General features: G+C 39.9%; 1 protein-coding gene across 2 annotated transcripts; it reads left to right on the top strand.

Moving 5' to 3' along the window:
• The first annotated feature begins 649 nt into the window (after positions 1-649).
• On the top strand, positions 650-8,520 carry LOC106872613 (uncharacterized). 2 transcript variants are annotated; one of them, XM_014919655.3, is made up of 2 exons: positions 650-925; positions 7,484-8,520. In XM_014919655.3, exons 1-2 carry the CDS (start codon positions 789-791, stop codon positions 8,385-8,387), a joined length of 1,041 nt encoding a protein of 346 aa, XP_014775141.1. In that variant the 5' UTR covers positions 650-788; the 3' UTR covers positions 8,388-8,520. The 2 variants fall into 2 exon arrangements, with proteins under 2 accessions (XP_014775141.1, XP_089218248.1); XM_089362122.1 differs by lacking the exon at positions 650-925 and adding an exon at positions 2,459-2,587.
• Positions 8,521-18,551: the final 10,031 nt, after the last annotated feature.

Below are 18,551 nucleotides of genomic sequence, written 5' to 3'. Positions count from 1 at the left end.
TCCCTAGAATAAGTCTGCTCATGTCAGGAATCCGTTTTCAATAGAGAGGTTAAATGTTCGTTCTCACCGTAAACTAGAAAAATTAGCGAACTGTATTTGGCAGAATATTAAAGATATCGAGATGAACCTCACCGACAATCCATCCGTGACCAACATATTAATTTCTAACATCGACAGAGGGCAACGATTTGGAGGCGAGTACAATCTATTAAATCATCCTCAGTACTTCACGTGTACTTTATATTCCATGTGACACACTACTGCCAGTAGAATATTTTGTAGGCTATGGGCTGACACTGTATTTGTTGACTGTCGTTATCTTTCAAATATATTACAGTGAACCTAGTGAGCGCGGTTTCAATTTCCAGTTGGAATCACGACACATCATTCTATTTCACCCCACTCCACTGATAAATGGCCGGTACCCGCCTCTCTTCCCCAGCTAGAAGTAGTGCATATCTCCCTCAAATACCACTCAAACCCTCTCCACTTAATTCCTGTGGACACTAAACACACGGTCATTCACTCGGACTCCTTCCATTGTCCTGTTTATTCTTATGTAACCCACGTCAACTGTAATGGAGCAATTCTACAAAGTTATTTCAACCGTGACCATCCCGTGATTTTTTTGTGAGGGGGTAAGACCAAATTCAAATCGAAATTCTTTGTGCAATTGGCCAATTTATCTTCCACACACATCAATTGAAATAGAAAAATTCGATGGAACACAAAAAAACTGTTTGAAACTATTTGGCCACTCTCACGAATAATGGACTAGTCTGACTCTAATGTTCTCGTTCTCTATATGGCTACCACCACTCACCGTCAGTAATGGACTCGTCCCGCTACAAACGTTTTCAATCTCCAACGAACAACTACGAGAAATTCAAGTCGTCAGAAATCCACGAATTATTTTCAACTCAATGTAAGTCCCTTCTTTTATTTACCTTGTCAGTTTTTGTCTCTCCCCTTTTACTTTTTCCCACTGCCTTTCTTTTCAGGTTCCTTCCAGCCCTTTTTAATCAGGTGGAAGTTCTTTATTATCGTCTGCAAAGCCCATTTCCTCCATGTTTTACTAAAACTTCAGCTTTTAATGGTGTTTGATTAAATGTTTTATTTGTTGAACAATCACTACTCCCTCCGTTGTCAGAAAGCGCATATCTCCTGTGGCCCCCTGCTCTAATAAGTTTATCTAAATATACTTTATTTCGTTATTAAATCTATCTAAAACAGTGAAATATTTCTCTTCTGCCACCATCAAAGACTCCCCTATTTGTTAATATTTTCGGCGGACTTCAGCGATAAGATGTCTCACATAAATTGTAATTTCTCCGTTTTGACGGGGATTGTTCATATTTGATTTTTTTTTCTCATGGTGCCTTTGAAAATGATGCGGTGGAGTTCGACGAGCTGCCACCAGGAATCGAACTTAAGGACTTGGAGCCTTTTATGAGATAAAAAAAAGTAAAATTGTCTGGAAAAAAAAGGAACAAAAAAGAAGGGAAAAAAATGTTTTGTGTTATAAATATATAAAAAAAAAGAGAAAAAACTCCAGATAATTAAGAAAAAAGAATAGAAAAAGTGAACGATGGTGAGTAGAAATCGTGTATAGAAACGTTGAAATGGTACTGGATGGGAATGGGGTCCCATGAAGCCATTTCATTATATAACATCTCATTGTCATTCGTTTTATATTTTATGTCCCCATTGTAATGTTGTGGCCGTAAGTGCCGAATAAACAGAAAGGTTCCTTTGAAAATGTTCTGGAGCATCTTTTTAACAAAAGTAATTTTTCGAAAAATGCTTTCTTTTTTTTTTCTTTTTACCCTCCCCCCCTCTCCGCCATCTTCCCATCTCTCGACCGATTTTGGTCGAATTTTTGTGGGCTTTTACTATGTTAAAAACAAATTATTTTCAGGCAAAAAGATGTGTGATTAAAGGGAGGTTTGTCTGTTGTTTCTAGCATGTCGCATGACCACTTTCCTCGTTCCTTTCTCTCTCTCATAAGTATTGATGTTTTCCAGTATTTTCCATTTTCTCAGCCATTAAAAAAAAAAAGTGTTTTTGAAAATTATAATTTTTCTCAACCTGAACCTTACCGGTCGTAGAATACTCTAGAAAAAACACCCAAATCTCCCATAAATCACACCTTTCCGTCAGAAAAATATTTCTTTATTTTGTTTTGTTTTTTTTAATCGAAAAGGCTTCTGTAGTTCTTAAGGGCGGAGGTAAAGAATATGCAAATCACCCGTTTTTGGCGTAACCCTAAACTACCGAAAACGGGTAGTGTACATAGTCTTTATCTTCGCCGTTTTGAAATGCGTAGTGCCCCACCCCACCATAAAAAAAATCATGCAGAGGGGAAGATGGAGGTTAGAAAAAAAAGACATTTCAAAAGGATGCTTCAGATCATTTCCAAAGACACCATGAAAATAAATCTGAAAACTTCCCATCAAAACGGGGAAATTCCAATTTATATGGGCGGCCACCTATCGCTGATGTCCACCACATTTTCAGTTTACTAAGTATTCCCACGCCGCCGATACAACAGGGATACTCGAATTGCGCTGTATTTAAAATTGTTTCAGCAAGTATTTCCAAAAATAAGATTCTGGATCTTTTTTAAAACGGGGGCCACATTTTTCATTAACGAAACACTTTGAAACTTGGAACACTGGTAGAATGTGTCATATAAAACATCTTTTTCTCTTAGTCTTCTTTAAAAAAAAAGAAATCCATAAGTTATTCCATGTTAAAGTTGTCATATTTCTGTAATTTCAACCAATCACTGACGTCCATTCAGCCGATATACATTAAGTGCCGACTACATAAACAAACGATTCTGAAACAATTAACCCTAACCCTGCGGTTAGGGTTAAAGCAAATTTAAAATGAAAAAAGCAAATAAAACGAAGGTATGGAGATTAAATACGCTTTACACCGCTTAATCAGCCAAAGGAGTAAATGTAAACAACTGAATACTTGTCAATGATTGGTTGAAATTATCGAAATAAGACAATTTTTTACATGAAATAAATTCGAATACAAAAATATTTTTCTGTTCTATAACACAAAATAGATAAGTATACGAAGTTTGAAAGTCTTTCCGTACCAAAAACACTACGTAAAACATTAATGAAAAATGTGGCCCCCGTTTTAAAATAGATCCAAGATTCTTTAAATCCAGGTTTATGTCTGAGTTTCCAGTAAAAAAAATAAAAAAAAAGTTAATTTCTTTTCAAAATAGAGCTTTTTCACTTTTTTCAAATGCCTCATAAACTTTTAAATGCTGTCAGCCGGTGATGTTCGTCTCGAGCTCTTGGAAAACCCAACACAGTTTGTAAACTTGTTCTTGTCTGAGTGTCCTTACCTACATTCGTCCCCTGTTCTTCGGGGCTAAATTATTTGGTCTCACCAAGCTCAAAGGTGACCTCTGCCCCATGGCAGTTGGTTGTACTCAGCCATGTCTCACAGCGAAAGTCTGTCTTCAGTTTCTGCCTGTTTGTGGAATTTTCTTCTATTCAGCCAGGAGTGGGAACAAAGCTAGGTTGTGAGGCTGCTGCTGCTCATGCCACTAGGGCTTTCACCAACTTGCCCTCTGAGTCCCCAAAGGTCATCCTGGACCTTAGGAATGCCTTTTGTTCCATTAGTCGGTAACGGAGTTGTGATCAGTTTGTAAGGATTAGTTTTTCGTTGATTGCCATTATGTAAAGATGAAAGAACAGTGATTGAAGTTGTAAAGAAAATATTTTATTTTACCGTTACATTGTAAAATACCTTGCCTTGACAGGTAGGTGATAAAATCGTTAAAGCATGCGAAGTAAAGATACATGTCGTAGATTTTCCTTGTATAGTTTGTGTTCTCTTCATTGTGTAGTAGTAATTACAGATAGAAATGGAGTAAAGTTGTAAGAAGAAAGTGAGCTGAGCTAGTGAGAGAGTCGAGGGAAGTTGTCTTGCATAGTTGCTGATCATAAACTTCTTTCTTCCTCTGACCATTTGTCTATAGTAGCTGCCTGCTTGTGGTCCTGACTAGCTGTTCGTTCACTAACTGATGGTCGCTCTCGCTAACTAATTTCTTTTCTTTGGCACACAGGTCATGACACAGGGGGGACAAAACAAAAAACATTTAGGGGCTGGGGTTATACATTAGTTAGTTCGTCTAAAAATCAAACGAATTTACACAGTACAATGAAATCGAAATGAATTTAAGAATTAAACAATGATATATTTTTCGTGTTCATGTTCGACCTGCCGGTTTTTTCCCTTTACTTTTTATAATACCTTTTTGTTGTTTTTTCTTCCGTCTTTTTTTTTTTTTACCTTTTCTGTTCAGACCAGCTACACTCGCGCGGCTCCATTCACTCTCGACTTACTTACGACATTTGTCCATCTTTTCTCAAACGTTCTTCGAGGCAGGTACCTTTTCTCCAGACTGATCTTTCTGGACAGGTGGTAGTTAAAAAAAAACTAACGAACCCGTGTCCAGAGATAAAGTCGCCTGTCTCAATTCCTCTTCCACGCGTCACCCATACTGTCTCTTTCAATACGGCTACTATGTAGAAAAATGACGCCTCCTTATCCTTGTTAAAGGAGTGAGGCAGCACAATCTTGATGATAGACTCAGTCGATAACCGTACTCTTTCCATATCTGACACCAGTTGTTCGTCATAGGTTATCAGTCCTCTCAGTTCCTCACAATGTACGAAGGCATGCGTGCTCGTCTCTATCTCTTCCCTGTTTTCTTTCCTCCATCCATGCTTGCTCCCCTTCAGTAGACAATATTCCTGATGAAGACGAAATTACTTCAGTTCATAACCACCCTCTTTTCTTGGGTCTACACTAAACTGTGGGATTAAAAAGCTTTTGTAAAGAAATGTCCCACTCGAGTGGGACATGATAAAATTTATCTTCTAATTTCATAAAAGATAATTAGATGTCGTGAATCTGTTGTCTCTATAATAATAATAATTATGTAGGCGATATTTTTTGTCCTATTAAATTCAATTTGCAATTTTAAAAACCACATTCCATGCAGGCTTTGAAGGTAGCGCCTGCGGCCCAAAGTTAAAGAGAGCTAAATAGCATAACTATAATGCCTATATGTCCCCATGATGTTTGATCGGAGGTTAAGGATGGATGAGAATTAATTCTGTAATACAATCGTTCAAGTCCCAAGTTGAATTCCAACTGTTGACCAATTTGTCTCAAAGTTCTTATCTTGGTGTAAAATTAAGGAAGTGAATTTGTAATTTTCCTTGGAAGATTTTTTTTTTATATGAAAATGAAGAAGCAAAATGTGTGTTTTTGTATGCTTAAACTGTGTTTGTATGGCATTCTATAGAGATACCTTGTGACTCCTTTGCATGAAATTAATGGTAGCCTTAATCCACAAATAATCTTTATCCACCAGTTGAGCACTCTTTCTCCTTGACCAATATTTACAAATATATGTATGTGTGTATGCAGGGTGTTTGGGTAAATTTGATTGGTGGGGGGGGGACTCCTTTTTTTCATGAACAGCTTGATGTACTGGTCAACAGCATTGGAGAGCATGAAGATTAAAGAGTTGTAGTTAAGAAAAAGTTAGCTGATGTGGAGGACTGGAAACCATCCGAATATTGGAAGAAAAGTTACCAGTGTCATGATTTGCATTGGGTATCAAAATGCCAACGTCATGTCTGCTGCTCACTGCTCTGTAAACAGTGTAAAGGCTGGAAGACCTGGTATGAGTAACAGCATTGAAGACTACAAAGCTGAAACCAGCAGGAAGGGACACAACAGGTGGTCTGACTGCATTTGCATGCCAGAATTCATCCAACAACTGATGAACAGGGCCTTAGACTCAATTTGAATGGTATATGAAGTTGCTGGAGAGGGAGTGTTGCTGTTGGAAGGACATATGTGTGGCAGCAGGGTTCAGTTTTTTGCCATACCTTCAGAAAGAATCAGAATTTCAATGACTTCACCAAGGCCGAGTTGGTAGCCAAGATCAAAGGGACACAGTGAGGAACGCATGTGCCAGTTTGCAGAGCCATTGTGACTCTGCAGTGGAAGTTGAAGACAGCTATTTTGAGCAAACTATTATTGCCCAGCCATAACCTAGTTGGTATCTTTTGATTTGAACTATTTTTGTTTTGAATGGGATATTGTGTTTACTTTGATACAAATTGTTAACTTTATCCCAGACACCCTGTACTTCTAGAACTTACTGTCATCATGACCGACAGGTTGAGAAAATTTGTAATCTTCTGGATGAAGACCATCATGTGTCTGTAAAGACAATAAGCCAACAGTTTGGAATTGGTACAGCAACTGTACACAAAATTATTCACAAAGATCTGATAATGGGTGAAATTTGAGCAAAGCTTGTTCCAAAGATGCTCAGCAATGAACAGAAGGAAAGACGCATTGTGGACAACAGGAGATGGTTGAGTTCATTACCTGCAATTTAAGAGTTCTTCAATTTCTGGTGACCTATGACGTAAGCTGGCTCTATTATTATGATCCAAAGGTCAAGAGATATCATGTCCAATGGATGCGTCCTGGCTGCCCCAGATCTAAGAAGGCAAGGTAAAGCAAGGCCAGCAAGAATCTCTTGATGATCCCCTTATTTGACAGCTTCATCTACATCCACTGGGTTCCCACTGGTCAAACGATCAACAAATTGTAGTTTGTGGAGGTTTTGAGAGGATTTAAGAGATTTTGGTGCAAAAGGTGAGAACTCTTCCACTTGGGTCAGTGGCAGCTGCACCAGGACAATGCACCAGTCCACAATTCCATCCTGGTAACCCCTACTTGACAGAGATGGTCATCAAAACTGTCCTAGACACCTTCCCTTCGGACGACTTCCATGGGGCCTTCATGGAGTGCTAAAAGTCAGAGGATCATACTTTGAAGGGGATTAGTCTTAAACTTCTTTGAAATTAATAAAAGGTCTCTTTTGCAAGTCAAACTCGTGGGAAGCACCTTGGATACCATTGGTGGAATCCACTTTGTTGTCCAGTTTACAATGACCTGGTCATTAGGCATCTTTCCTAGTGCCCACTCTGATGTTACACAAAACCCTGAATCTCTGGCTCCCTACAATGGAGTCTGGTCTTTTGGATACCTTCAGTTGAGTCCACTCTGTTTCCACCCCTGCCATTTGGTACTTTCAACTGAGTTGTCATCCATTTTAATACAATTACCTGCTCTTTGGATACCTCTAGTGGAGCCCCACTAGTTTAGCATCCCTACCTGATCCAAGGCTTTCTTTTTGTCAATTTCACTCTGTTGTCACCCAATTTAACATTACCTGGTCCCTGCATGCCTCTGTTGTTTCTTTGGGTAATTTTTGTGGAGTTCAAGTCTTCTGGTTACTCTTCTGAGATATATCCCCCCTCTCCCTATTCACAAAATTACTCAAAAAGGGCCACTGATGTGACCCTTCTTCCCACAAACAACTGCATAAAAAGTAATTTTTCTTGACTTTTTCTTGCAGGAATTCTTGGTCTGTTAACATGGACAATGGAACGACCATAACTCACCCACATCAGTTTGGGTTCTGCCGTTGGAACTTTCCCAATATGACCTTCCCTGCAAGTTTCCAAATCCCTGAGCAAACCTCTCATAATTGCGACCTAAGTCCAACTCAAACAATGTTACCAAAATCCTATTTGGATTATCAGATGAAATTAAATGATTTGTGCCAACAACGGTCAGCAACGGCCTTGACTGCTGTGTCTAGTCCCATGACTTGCAAGATGTTATTGAAGACACAATTAATGAGAGTCTTATTGGCAAGACAGAGACCTGGCTACCTGGAATTTTTGCAAAGATATGCAGCAGAACAGGTCAACAGCTTACAGACACCAACCAGTGATTATCTGGATCACATTCGACAGAATGCCACAGAAGATTTTCATCGAAATGGTATCGAGGTTTCAGTTATGGACAATGATTTTGGCAGGAACAATATGTTCCACCAGGAAAACTCCCTGATAAATAATACTACAGATAGTGAAATAAAATTGGGCGGAGCAAGAATTAGTAATAAGAGAAGCTGTAACTCGATAACTCGAGGGGAAGCTTATCAATTCACATCGACTTCATTAAGTAACCACGAAAATGTCGATGAATCAGTCAAGTCTTGCAGACACACTTGCACCGGTGAGTTCTATATTCCCAAAAATAGTAAAAAGAATTCATTTCGACATTTTAGATCTCGAAGACCTGTAAATGGAACCAGGAAAACAGAAATTATAAACAAAGAAGCTGACATAATTCAGTCCTTCACTTTTTTACAAAGGAAACGTCCAAGACATGTGGGACAATACCATTCTCCATCCAATGACAATGGGATTACTGCATATCAAAGAGATCCACTTGATTCTTGTAGAAGATAACTTGGAAACTGGTTTTGCTATACAATCTTGGGAATGAAGAACCAGCGAGAACAAAAAACAAAAAGTGAATGTTTAAGGTCATTGATGATCAACCTCACTACAATAATTAACTTGCAATTAAATATTGGTTGAAATTGATTGCTAATTTATAATGTCTGAATTTCAATTTCTTTTTCCTTTTATATCAGTACAGATAGATATATAGAAAATATAGACATCTGGCTATATATATATATATATATATATATATATATATAGACAAAGAGATATGCACATTGCAAATATCTTGTGTTTAGATGATAGTTTTATAGAGAGAGAGAGAGAGAGAGAGAAATATGGTGTTTTGTATGTTTATAAATAAATATAAAGACTGTAAATACATTATTATATATATAATATTAACAGGGACTTTGATGTTTAGACTTCCTGGCTCTCATTAGGCAGTGTGATGACAGTAAGAAGACCAAAACTTCGAAGTCCCTATTAAACGTTTCCTTATGGACCTGGTGCTCTGCTTAAAAAGTATGAAGTGTTCCTTCAATCTAACACTTGATTGTTTAATGTACGACCTTACATAGAAACGAACATCTACATAAACAAATAATAGATACACACACACACAGGTTATATATGTTGATTTTTAACCACATGAAAACATAGTTGATACATATATGTGCTGAGAGAGGTGGGGATTATTAAAATCATATATATATATATATATATATATATATATATATATATATATTCATAAATGATAAAAATGATAGATAGGTATGTCTACCTGTGTGTATATGAAGGTGTTGGACTCTGTCATAATGTTGTAGTTTCAATTCCCTGAATTGCCCCCTCCCCACATTATCACTACTTTTCAACATTTCCTTTTTGTTTCTCTTGTTGTTGTCTTTGAAATTCTTTTGTCTAAATAAAGATATCTGCCTTCAAATATAATCCAGACTTCAAACATGGTTGTTTCATTTGTATTTCTCTCTCTCTTTCTTTCTCTCTCTCTCTCCCTCTCTCCCTCTTATCTTACATCACCACAATCTCCACTCACTCTCTACGTTTTCCTTTCACTTCAATGATGGCATCATGTCATTACTGCTCCCTTCACACTCCTCTTGTTTTAATATCAATATTATGCAAGATGTCAAGGCAGCAAGGATGCTGGACAAAAGCTTGGTAGCATTTTGTTTCTCAGTTCAAATCCTGCTGAGATCAACTTTGGAATTGGTGCAAAAATTTGCATAATAAAAGATTAGAATGAACAAAACTTATTCAAAATTTTGTAGCATCGTGTTATTGATGAAAGATCAATACCAAATCGATGATTATTGATGTCAGTCAACGTGCTACAAAGAAGACAAATTTTGCAAAAATCCTTTGAAAGGGTAATATATATATATATATAGCATCTAGAAGAGAGCATGATGAATTTGGCTGAAATGTTTTGGAACATAGATTTATGGAATGAGAAGGTAGCCAAGGGTTCAATCTCAACTGATGGAACAATGAGCGATCGCTCTACATGCCAAAAAATAGCAGCCAAACATGATCTCACAAACTGGAAACTTAGGAGAACAATGTTTCTGAAGAAGGAAAGAGTGGCCACAGCATGCATGCTTTTGATGATGGGTATTTACTTACCGAGTGTTAAATAATAACAACAAAGACATATGTGTTGCAGACGTCAGCTATGATCTGTTAGGTCCTGTGTTACAGTTAATCAGACTACAACTTTTAATGTTCTTTTCTAAATGCTACAGACCGATATTACTGCTATTTCTAGCAGGTGAATCAGGAAAACGTGCTTTGTGCACAAGGGAGATAACTGTAGGAATCTAAGGGAGGTAACTCTAAACGCTCCAGCAAGAATGAACGAAGTAAATGGCTTTTTGGTTTTGCCCGGTTGGAGTTAGGACACTTGTGTGACAGGGAGTAGCATGCTTTATAGGGGCTGGAATTAATTGCTGACACTAAATCAAATACGTTAATTAGCTGATGATGCTCCAAGCAGCGTAGAATAAAATATGTTTGTACAATCTTATGTAACACATTCGTCTACTTGACGCGGGAGAGGGGACTTTTGTTGCAGAAATAGTTTTGGGAGAATAAAGTCAACAGATCGTAAAAGACGTATGTGTGTTTATGTAGTGTATATAATATATATATATATATATATATATATATATGTATATATATGTATATATATGTGTGTGTGTGTGTGCATATATCCATGTAGTACGTATGTATATTCATACATTCCCCTTCCCAGGCTACAGGCCCACACCCCCAACACCCATACTGTTAGGATTGGCACTCTCAACGTCGGCACGCTGAAAGGTAGATCTGGTGAAATTGTTGAGATGCTTGAACGGAGATGCATAGATATGTGCTGCATCCAGGAAGTAAGATGGAGAGGAGGTTCTGCAAGGTTCCTCACAGGCAAAGAACACAGGTACAAGATTTTCTGGGCAGGGAACACTGACGGGGTCGGGGGCGTAGGAATACTTCTAGCGGAGAAATGGGTGGATAAGGTAATCGAGGTCGTTAGAGTAAGTGACAGAGTACTTAAGATCAGACTAGTGCTTCATCATAGATTAGCTACTGTCATCTCAGCCTATGCACCTCAACCTGGGCTACCAGATGGTCTGAAAGACCAATTCTATGACACCCTCTTGCAAACTACCTCGTCGACGAGTGACAGGGACCTTCTCTTTGTGGCTGGAGACTTCAACGGTCATGTCGGACGTCGTGCTGGGGGCTTCCATGGCATACATGGAGGCTATGGCTTCGGTTCCCGCAACGAGGAGGGAACCAGACTGCTGGAGTTCTGTGATGCAACCAATCTTATGGTCTGCAATACCAACTTCAGGAAACCTGCCAGTCACCTAGTCACCTACCGCTCCGGCAGACACTCTAGCCAAATCGACTACATCCTCGCCAGAAATAGGGAAAGAGGGCGGCTTATAAATGCCAAAACCTACCCTGGCGAAGAATGTACCCCACAACATAGATTAGTAGTTAGCGACTTTGGGATCAAGGCAAAATGGGTGCCCAGAATTAGACAGGCTTGGAGAAGAAGGGTGTGGAAGCTTAAAGACCCTGCAAACGGACAGAGACTTAGAGACAAGTTACTTGAAGCATTTAACGAAATAGAAGGGGATATAGCATCATACAACGTGGAAGACAATTGGAGATTTCTGCGGGACAACCTGTTGAAAGCCACCGACCAGATTTGTGGGTGGTGTAAGGTCCCCTCCCAACCCAGAGTAACGTGGTGGTGGAACAAGGAGGTAGACAGGGCTATTAGACAAAAGAAACAGGCTTGGAAGGACTGGAAGAACGGTGGTAGCAGGGAATTGTACCAATGTGCCAGAAGGGAGGCTAGGCGACAGGTTTATTTAGCCAGAGGGGAAGCAGATAAGGAAAGATTTGCCAATGTTCTGCGCCGTGAGGACCAAAGACTCGAGGTATTTCGTGTTGCAAGACAGTGTAGGAGAGAGAATAGTGATGTTGTAGGAGAGAAATGTGTTCGCATGGATGATGGTACGCTTGCATTAAATGAGGATGCAAAGAAAGAGGTCTGGAGATGCCACTACGATAGATTGCTTAATAAAGAGAATGAATGGGAGAAAGAGAGCCTGCCTTATGTCGACCCAATAGAGGGACCAGCTATCCGAGTTGATAGTACCAGGGTAGATAAAGCAATTAAGAGTATGAAGACCGGGAAAGCCCCCGGCCCATCAGGAATCACTGCAGAGATGCTCAAAATATCTGGCAGTGTTGGCTATAGCCTAGTCACCCGTATTACGAACCAGGTGATACACGAAGGAGTCATACCCTATGACTGGTGTAGCAGCATCATAGTCAACTGCTACAAAGGTAAAGGGGACGCTTTAGATACAAATAATTACAGAGGCATCAAGCTGTTAGATCAGGTTATGAAAGTTACAGAGAGGGTCATAGCCCAACTAATTAGGGAGCGAATCAATTTAGATGAGATGCAGTTTGGGTTCGTGCCAGGTAAAAGCACTACTGATGCCTTATTTCTAGTGAGACAGTTGCAAGAGAAATACCTAGCTAAGGATAAACCTCTGTACCTGGCTTTCGTTGACATGGAGAAAGCCTTTGACAGGGTCCCCCGATCCCTTATCTGGTGGTCAATGAGGAAACTTGGGATAGAAGAATGGTTAGTGAGAGCTGTGCGAGCCATGTACAGAGATGCTGCCAGTAAGGTGAGGGTTGGAAATGAGTACAGCAATGAATTCCGGGTAGAGGTAGGGGTCCACCAAGGTTCCGTCCTCAGCCCCCTATTATTTACCATAGTCCTCCAGGCAATCACAGAGGAGTTCAAGACAGGTTGCCCCTGGGAGCTCCTCTATGCTGATGACCTTGCCCTAATTGCGGAGTCACTATCAGAACTAGAGGAGAAGTTTCAGGTGTGGAAGCAAGGTCTAGAATTGAAGGGCCTTAGAGTCAACCTAGCTAAAACCAAAATCCTAATAAGTAGGAAGGTAGATAAAACACAAACCCCTTCAGGTAGATGGCCCTGCTCAGTATGTAGAAAAGGAGTAGGTAGTAACTCTATAAGATGTACCCGGTGCAAGCTATGGACACATAAGAGGTGCAGCAACATCAAAGGCAGGTTAACTAGCAAGTTAGTTTTTGTTTGTGGCAGATGTTCAGGTGCAATAAAGACTGCAAACAAACAGGAAACAACTTCTATCTCATTCCAGGGTGAAAAACTAGAGGTAGTCGATAGCTTCCGCTATCTGGGCGACCAAGTTAGTAGTGGGGGTGGGTGCGCTGAAAGTGTAGCTGCTAGAATAAGAATAGCCTGGGCAAAGTTTAGAGAGCTCTTACCCCTGCTGGCGACAAAGGGACTCTCGCTCAGAGTAAAAGGCAGACTGTATGACGCATGCGTACGAACAACCATGCTACATGGCAGTGAAACATGGGCTGTAACTGCTGAGGACATACGTAAGCTCGCAAGGAATGAAGCCAGTATGCTCCGTTTGATGTGTAATGTCAATGTGAATACCCGTCAGAGTGTAAGTATCTTGAGAGAAAAGCTGAACATTAGAAGCATCAGTTGTGGCATGCAAGAGAGACGATTGCGCTGGTATGGACATGTGGTGAGAATGGAGGAGGATAGCTGCGTGAAAAAGTGCCACACCCTAACAGTTGAGGGAACCCGTGGAAGAGGTAGGCCCAGGAAGACCTGGGCTGAGGTGGTGAGGCAAGACCTTCGTACATTGGGCCTCACCGAGGCGATGACTACGGACCGAGACCTTTGGAAATGGGCTGTGCGTGAGAAGACCCGGCAAGCCAAGTAAGATCGTTGCCAGTGCCCCTGGACTGGTTCTTGTGCGGTTGGCACATGAGATGCACCATTTTGAGCGTGGCCGTTGCCAGTACCGCCTGACTGGCTCCTGTAGGATTTTCGAGAGAGATCGTTGCCAGTGCCCCTGGACTGGCTTGTGCGGGTGGCACATAAAAGACACCATTTCGAGCGTGGCCGTTTTCGTGCGGGTGACACGTAAAAGCACCCACTACACTCTCTGAGTGGTTGGCGTTAGGAAGGGCATCCAGCTGTAGAAACTCTGCCAAATCAGACTGGAGCCTGGTGTTGCCATCCGGTTTCACCAGTCCTCAGTCAAATCGTCCAACCCATGCTAGCATGGAAAGCGGACGTTAAACGATGATGATGATGATGATGATGATGATACGTGAATATATTTATGTAGTATATGTATGTGTGTATGTATATACACGTGTATATGTTTATGTAGTGTGTATGTATATATGCACGTGTGTATATTTATGTATGTATAAACGTATACAGATTTATGTGTGTGTGTGTGTATATATACGTGTATATATTTACGTACGTGGATATATATTTGTGTGTGTGTAGTCAGATGAGTGAGTAATATTAGAGAATCGCTGCAAGTACTGAATCAGCCAATGGCAGTTCTGTAAGAACTAAAGGTTTTCCTCCTCATCATGTACAGAAACCTGTGAAATATGCTTTGTACATGCACAAATTATTTATACACATCATATGTGTGTATATTATGGGTGTGGTGTATGTCTGTCCTTATCAGGACTGCCTCATTATGTTGGCAAATAATCTTTACTCTCAAGGACTGTTACTGAATGTTTCTCGTTCAGAGATTTAGAAATAATAATTGTTCGAAAATATATGGACGCAAATAGTGCATCGATAGCCACCTGGAGACTGTTTCCTGGGGTTAAATAACGGTAACATTCATCCTAATCAAGACTGCCACATTATGTTGGCAAATAATCTTATAGATATTATATATATATATATATATATATATATATATATATATATATATATATATATATACACACACACACATGGTGTAGTGAATAAACTGTCATCTAAATCACACAAAAATGGAAATAACACTGACATCTCATTTTAACATATATTTACCAAAATTGCATTGAAATATCTCGAAATACTGAAGAGTAAATTTATTCAAAAAAATCGCCATTGGCTTCAACCATGGCCTCCAAATGACTTAGGAATCTCCTGCAACTCTTCTGGATGGTCTCCTTGTTTAAGTTGGTGAATGCTGCCATAATCCTTGCCTTCAGTTCATCTTTGGTGTTACAAAGAGTTTTGTTGGTCTCTTGCTCAACTGCACCCCACACATAATAATCAAACGGGTTGCAGTCTGGGGAGTTAGGTGTCCAGGTGTTAGGGGTGGTGTGGTCACGGAAATTGTCTGACACCCATGACTGGGGTTCTCCTGCTTGTGTGGCATGGGTCAGAGTCCTGTTGCCAGACATAGGGTCTTCCTCTTGGCCTAGGACAGCACTACCTCCTCCAGGCACTTCAAGTGGAATTGTAGTCATGGCTGATGCAGGTGTCATGGAACTGGCATGTAAAGGGCACCTTTTGAGTGTTGGACCTCATGGAAGCACAGTTGCTGGGGCTGGTTGCACATGTAAAGCTTTTTTCGAGTGTTGGGCTTCACGGAGGCATGTGAAAACTTCCTTTTGAGTATTGGGCCTCACAGAGGCAATAACGAATGACCGAGACCTTTGGCATTATGTCGTGCTTGAGAGGAAGATCCATCTAGCCAAGTGAAATTGCAGTCGTGGCAGAAAGCGGTGTCATGCAAATGGTGCCCTTGCCAGTGGCACGTAAAAGCACCCATTACACTCTCAGAGTAGTTGACGTTAGGAAGGGCATTCAGCCATAGAAATCAGATTGGAGTCTGGTGCAGCCTTCCAGTGTGCCAGCCCTGGTCAAACCGTCCAACCTATGGACAACAAACTTTGAATGATGATGATGGTGATGACTATATCAGCTTTCAAAGAATCTTGGGTGTTATGGTGATTAACCACTCTCTCAACAACATTCCACATATATTAGTCCAATGGATTGAGATCTGGTGAGTTTGGAGGTCAAATGTTAGGGATTATGGGGTCATGAAGATTCTCAATCATCCATTATGGGGTTGCTTGAGCCTCATGTGATGGTGCAGAGCCCTGCTTAAACATGTATGACCTTCCATTATATACCCTGTCTACTCAGGACATAACAACTGTTTCTAGGACCTCAATGTAGCCAGCAGAGTTAACTCTTCTAAGGCCTTAGGGGAAGACGTGAGGTGGCATCATATTGTCCTTCATTGCTGACAACTCCAAAAACCATGACAGTTGCAGGAAAGCTTGTGTACATGACTACTGGAACTTAAGAAGTGTCTGACTAAAATCATTTGACCAGGACCAGAAGATTAGCAGAGAAAAATGACAAAGTTTTTCTCATCTGAGCAAAACCAAATTATGTCAAATTCTGCACTTTGTTTAAAAGCCTTTTAAATCTGAAAAAACCCCCCCAAATTTCCTGTTTCTTTTATATGCATTGACCGCTTCTCATCACACAAGATTTGTGCTGGATGTCTTTGTGGACAACATTTGTCTTTTCTGACACATGGAGATCTTTTGCAACTACTGAACTCATGGATTTTGGGGGAATTCCATCAATGATCTGCTGAACTTGTCGAATAAATTCTGGGGGTATTGGAGTGTTGGGAATGCATTTTGCATTTCAATACTGGATATACCTTTCCATTTGAAGCTTTTAACTTCTTGCAAACTTTGTAGATAAAAAAAAACCTGGTAACTTTGAAAAACTGATTGCTCTCTAAATTGCCGTGCTCAGCCTTTAATGCCACAATTACAGCAGGCTTCTTCATTTCTTGAGTAAACTGTCTGCCATTATTATTTTCTGAAATATTCATGACATAAAATTGATTTAAAAACAGTAAAAGTTAAACAGTGTCATGGTCTTAAACAGCCTTAGCACTCTCTATTATATATACATGCCATTTCCGCTCTACCAGTCATTCACTACAACATCTATGTTTGGCGTGTCATTGCACAAGGGCCATCCAGACTCCCACCTTCGCTTTGAACAGGTATTAATCTTCTCTTCACGCCACATGGGCTCAACTCCCCTCCTCTCTTCACACCTACCCATCTCCTCTCTTCATTGATACCCCCACACACACACACCACCCCTACCCTCATACAACCACCCCCCACACACTAGCACTGACCACTTCCCACCACCCACACAATCAATAGTGTCATCACACATACCACTATATGAGCAGCCACATGCTACAGACCCCCACACTTACACACGTCAGTCACTAGCCCCTATTCACACATGCATTTTCATGTGGGATCACCATCACTTTATTATCTCCCTTTCTTCCAACCTCTTCAAACTTTTTTCTAATAAGTCGCCATGCTTGACCGCTAAATCAACAAGTTCTTTTTTTTTCAGTCTCTCTCTGTTTATTTTCTCTTATTCTTTTCTGTTGAAGAGCGTAGGCTTGAAACGTAACACACTTTTTCATTTTCCCAAACGTCAAACTAATACACCTGTTTGTTGTTCATACACCTGTCTTCCTCTTTTGATTTTCTATAAATTTCAACTATATATATATATATATATATACATATATATTTACATGTGTGTGTGTACGTGTAGATGTATTTTTATGCTCATAATTATATATGTGTGTGTGTGTGTGTGTGTATGCTCGCTCCCTATTTTCAATTTGGGAAATGCTGTAGTGTCCTCTTTTTGAAAGAGTTGAAGGGGAGCCCACTTTAGCAGGAAATCCACCACTAAATGTGCCACAAGTTCTAACTTCCTCAGTTTGCTGTGAAATAAGGTTTTCATTTGTGTCCTTTGAATCCTCTGGGAAAACAGAAAACTTTAGTTATAGATGAAAAACAAAAGAAACATTTAAGTACAATGGCAGGCTGGCTTCACAATGTATATTTGGAGTCTTAATCATTAGTCTTTAGTATCACCAGCCTTCCTATGTTACAGATAAGATTCTATCAGCTACACTGAAAGTAGCGTAAGATTACATGTCCAGTATCACATACAAAGTGAGATATGTAGTAGTATCACATACGTGTCTCCAGCTTCTATCAACAATGAAATGTGACAATAATCTCAAATCTATTAGCGTACACCTTAATTAAAGATTTTCATTAAGATAAAACATAGACTGGACCTCAAAAGTAGAGGAGGAAGCTGTTTTATTAAACTAATATTTTATTGAGTGATGAAGGAAAGTAAATATGTGTGAATGAGACAGTGGATGTAAAAGGTGTGTGTGCACACGCATGCCAAAAGGCACCTGTTTTGCTGCTGTAATTCTTTCTACCAAAATGTTATCAAAGAACAGTAATATTGTCCAAAAGACCCAGTCAGGTGGGCAGATGAAATACCTGGCATTATTTCAATTTCCATTCCAATCAGTGAGCTGGCAGAATTGTTCACACTTTAGGCAAAATACTAAGCAATGTTTTGTTTGTCATTATGTTCTGAGTTCAAATTCTGTTGAAGCTGACTTTGCCTTACATCCTTTCTGGCTCATTAAACTAACTTCCTCCTCCTCCTCCTCTTCTGAAATTGCTGGCCTTGTGCCAAAATTTGAAATCCTTAATTCAGTTTCCCTCATTGACCAGTGACACATTCATTTTTCTCTGAAATACTTAGCCCTTCTCCTCAAATTTGTGATCTTGCCTCTTCAGAATTTAGCCTGCTGCATAAAGTGCTTAGCCGCATTTCATTTGTCTTTATAGTCTCAATAC

The sequence above is a fragment of the Octopus bimaculoides genome, chromosome 14 (assembly GCF_046866305.1).
Source record: "Octopus bimaculoides isolate indiv1 chromosome 14, ASM4686630v1, whole genome shotgun sequence".
NCBI classification, from domain to species: Eukaryota; Metazoa; Mollusca; class Cephalopoda; order Octopoda; family Octopodidae; genus Octopus; species Octopus bimaculoides.
This window is presented reverse-complemented; position numbering and strand designations above follow the sequence as displayed.

Coding starts and splice junctions, on each gene's coding strand:
- LOC106872613 (XM_014919655.3), top strand. CDS start 789: ATGTTCTCGTTCTCTATATGGCTACCACCACTCACCGTCAGTAATGGA. Junction 926..7,483: donor CGAATTATTTTCAACTCAAT/GTAAGTCCCTTC, acceptor TTTTTCTTGCAG/GAATTCTTGGTCTGTTAACA.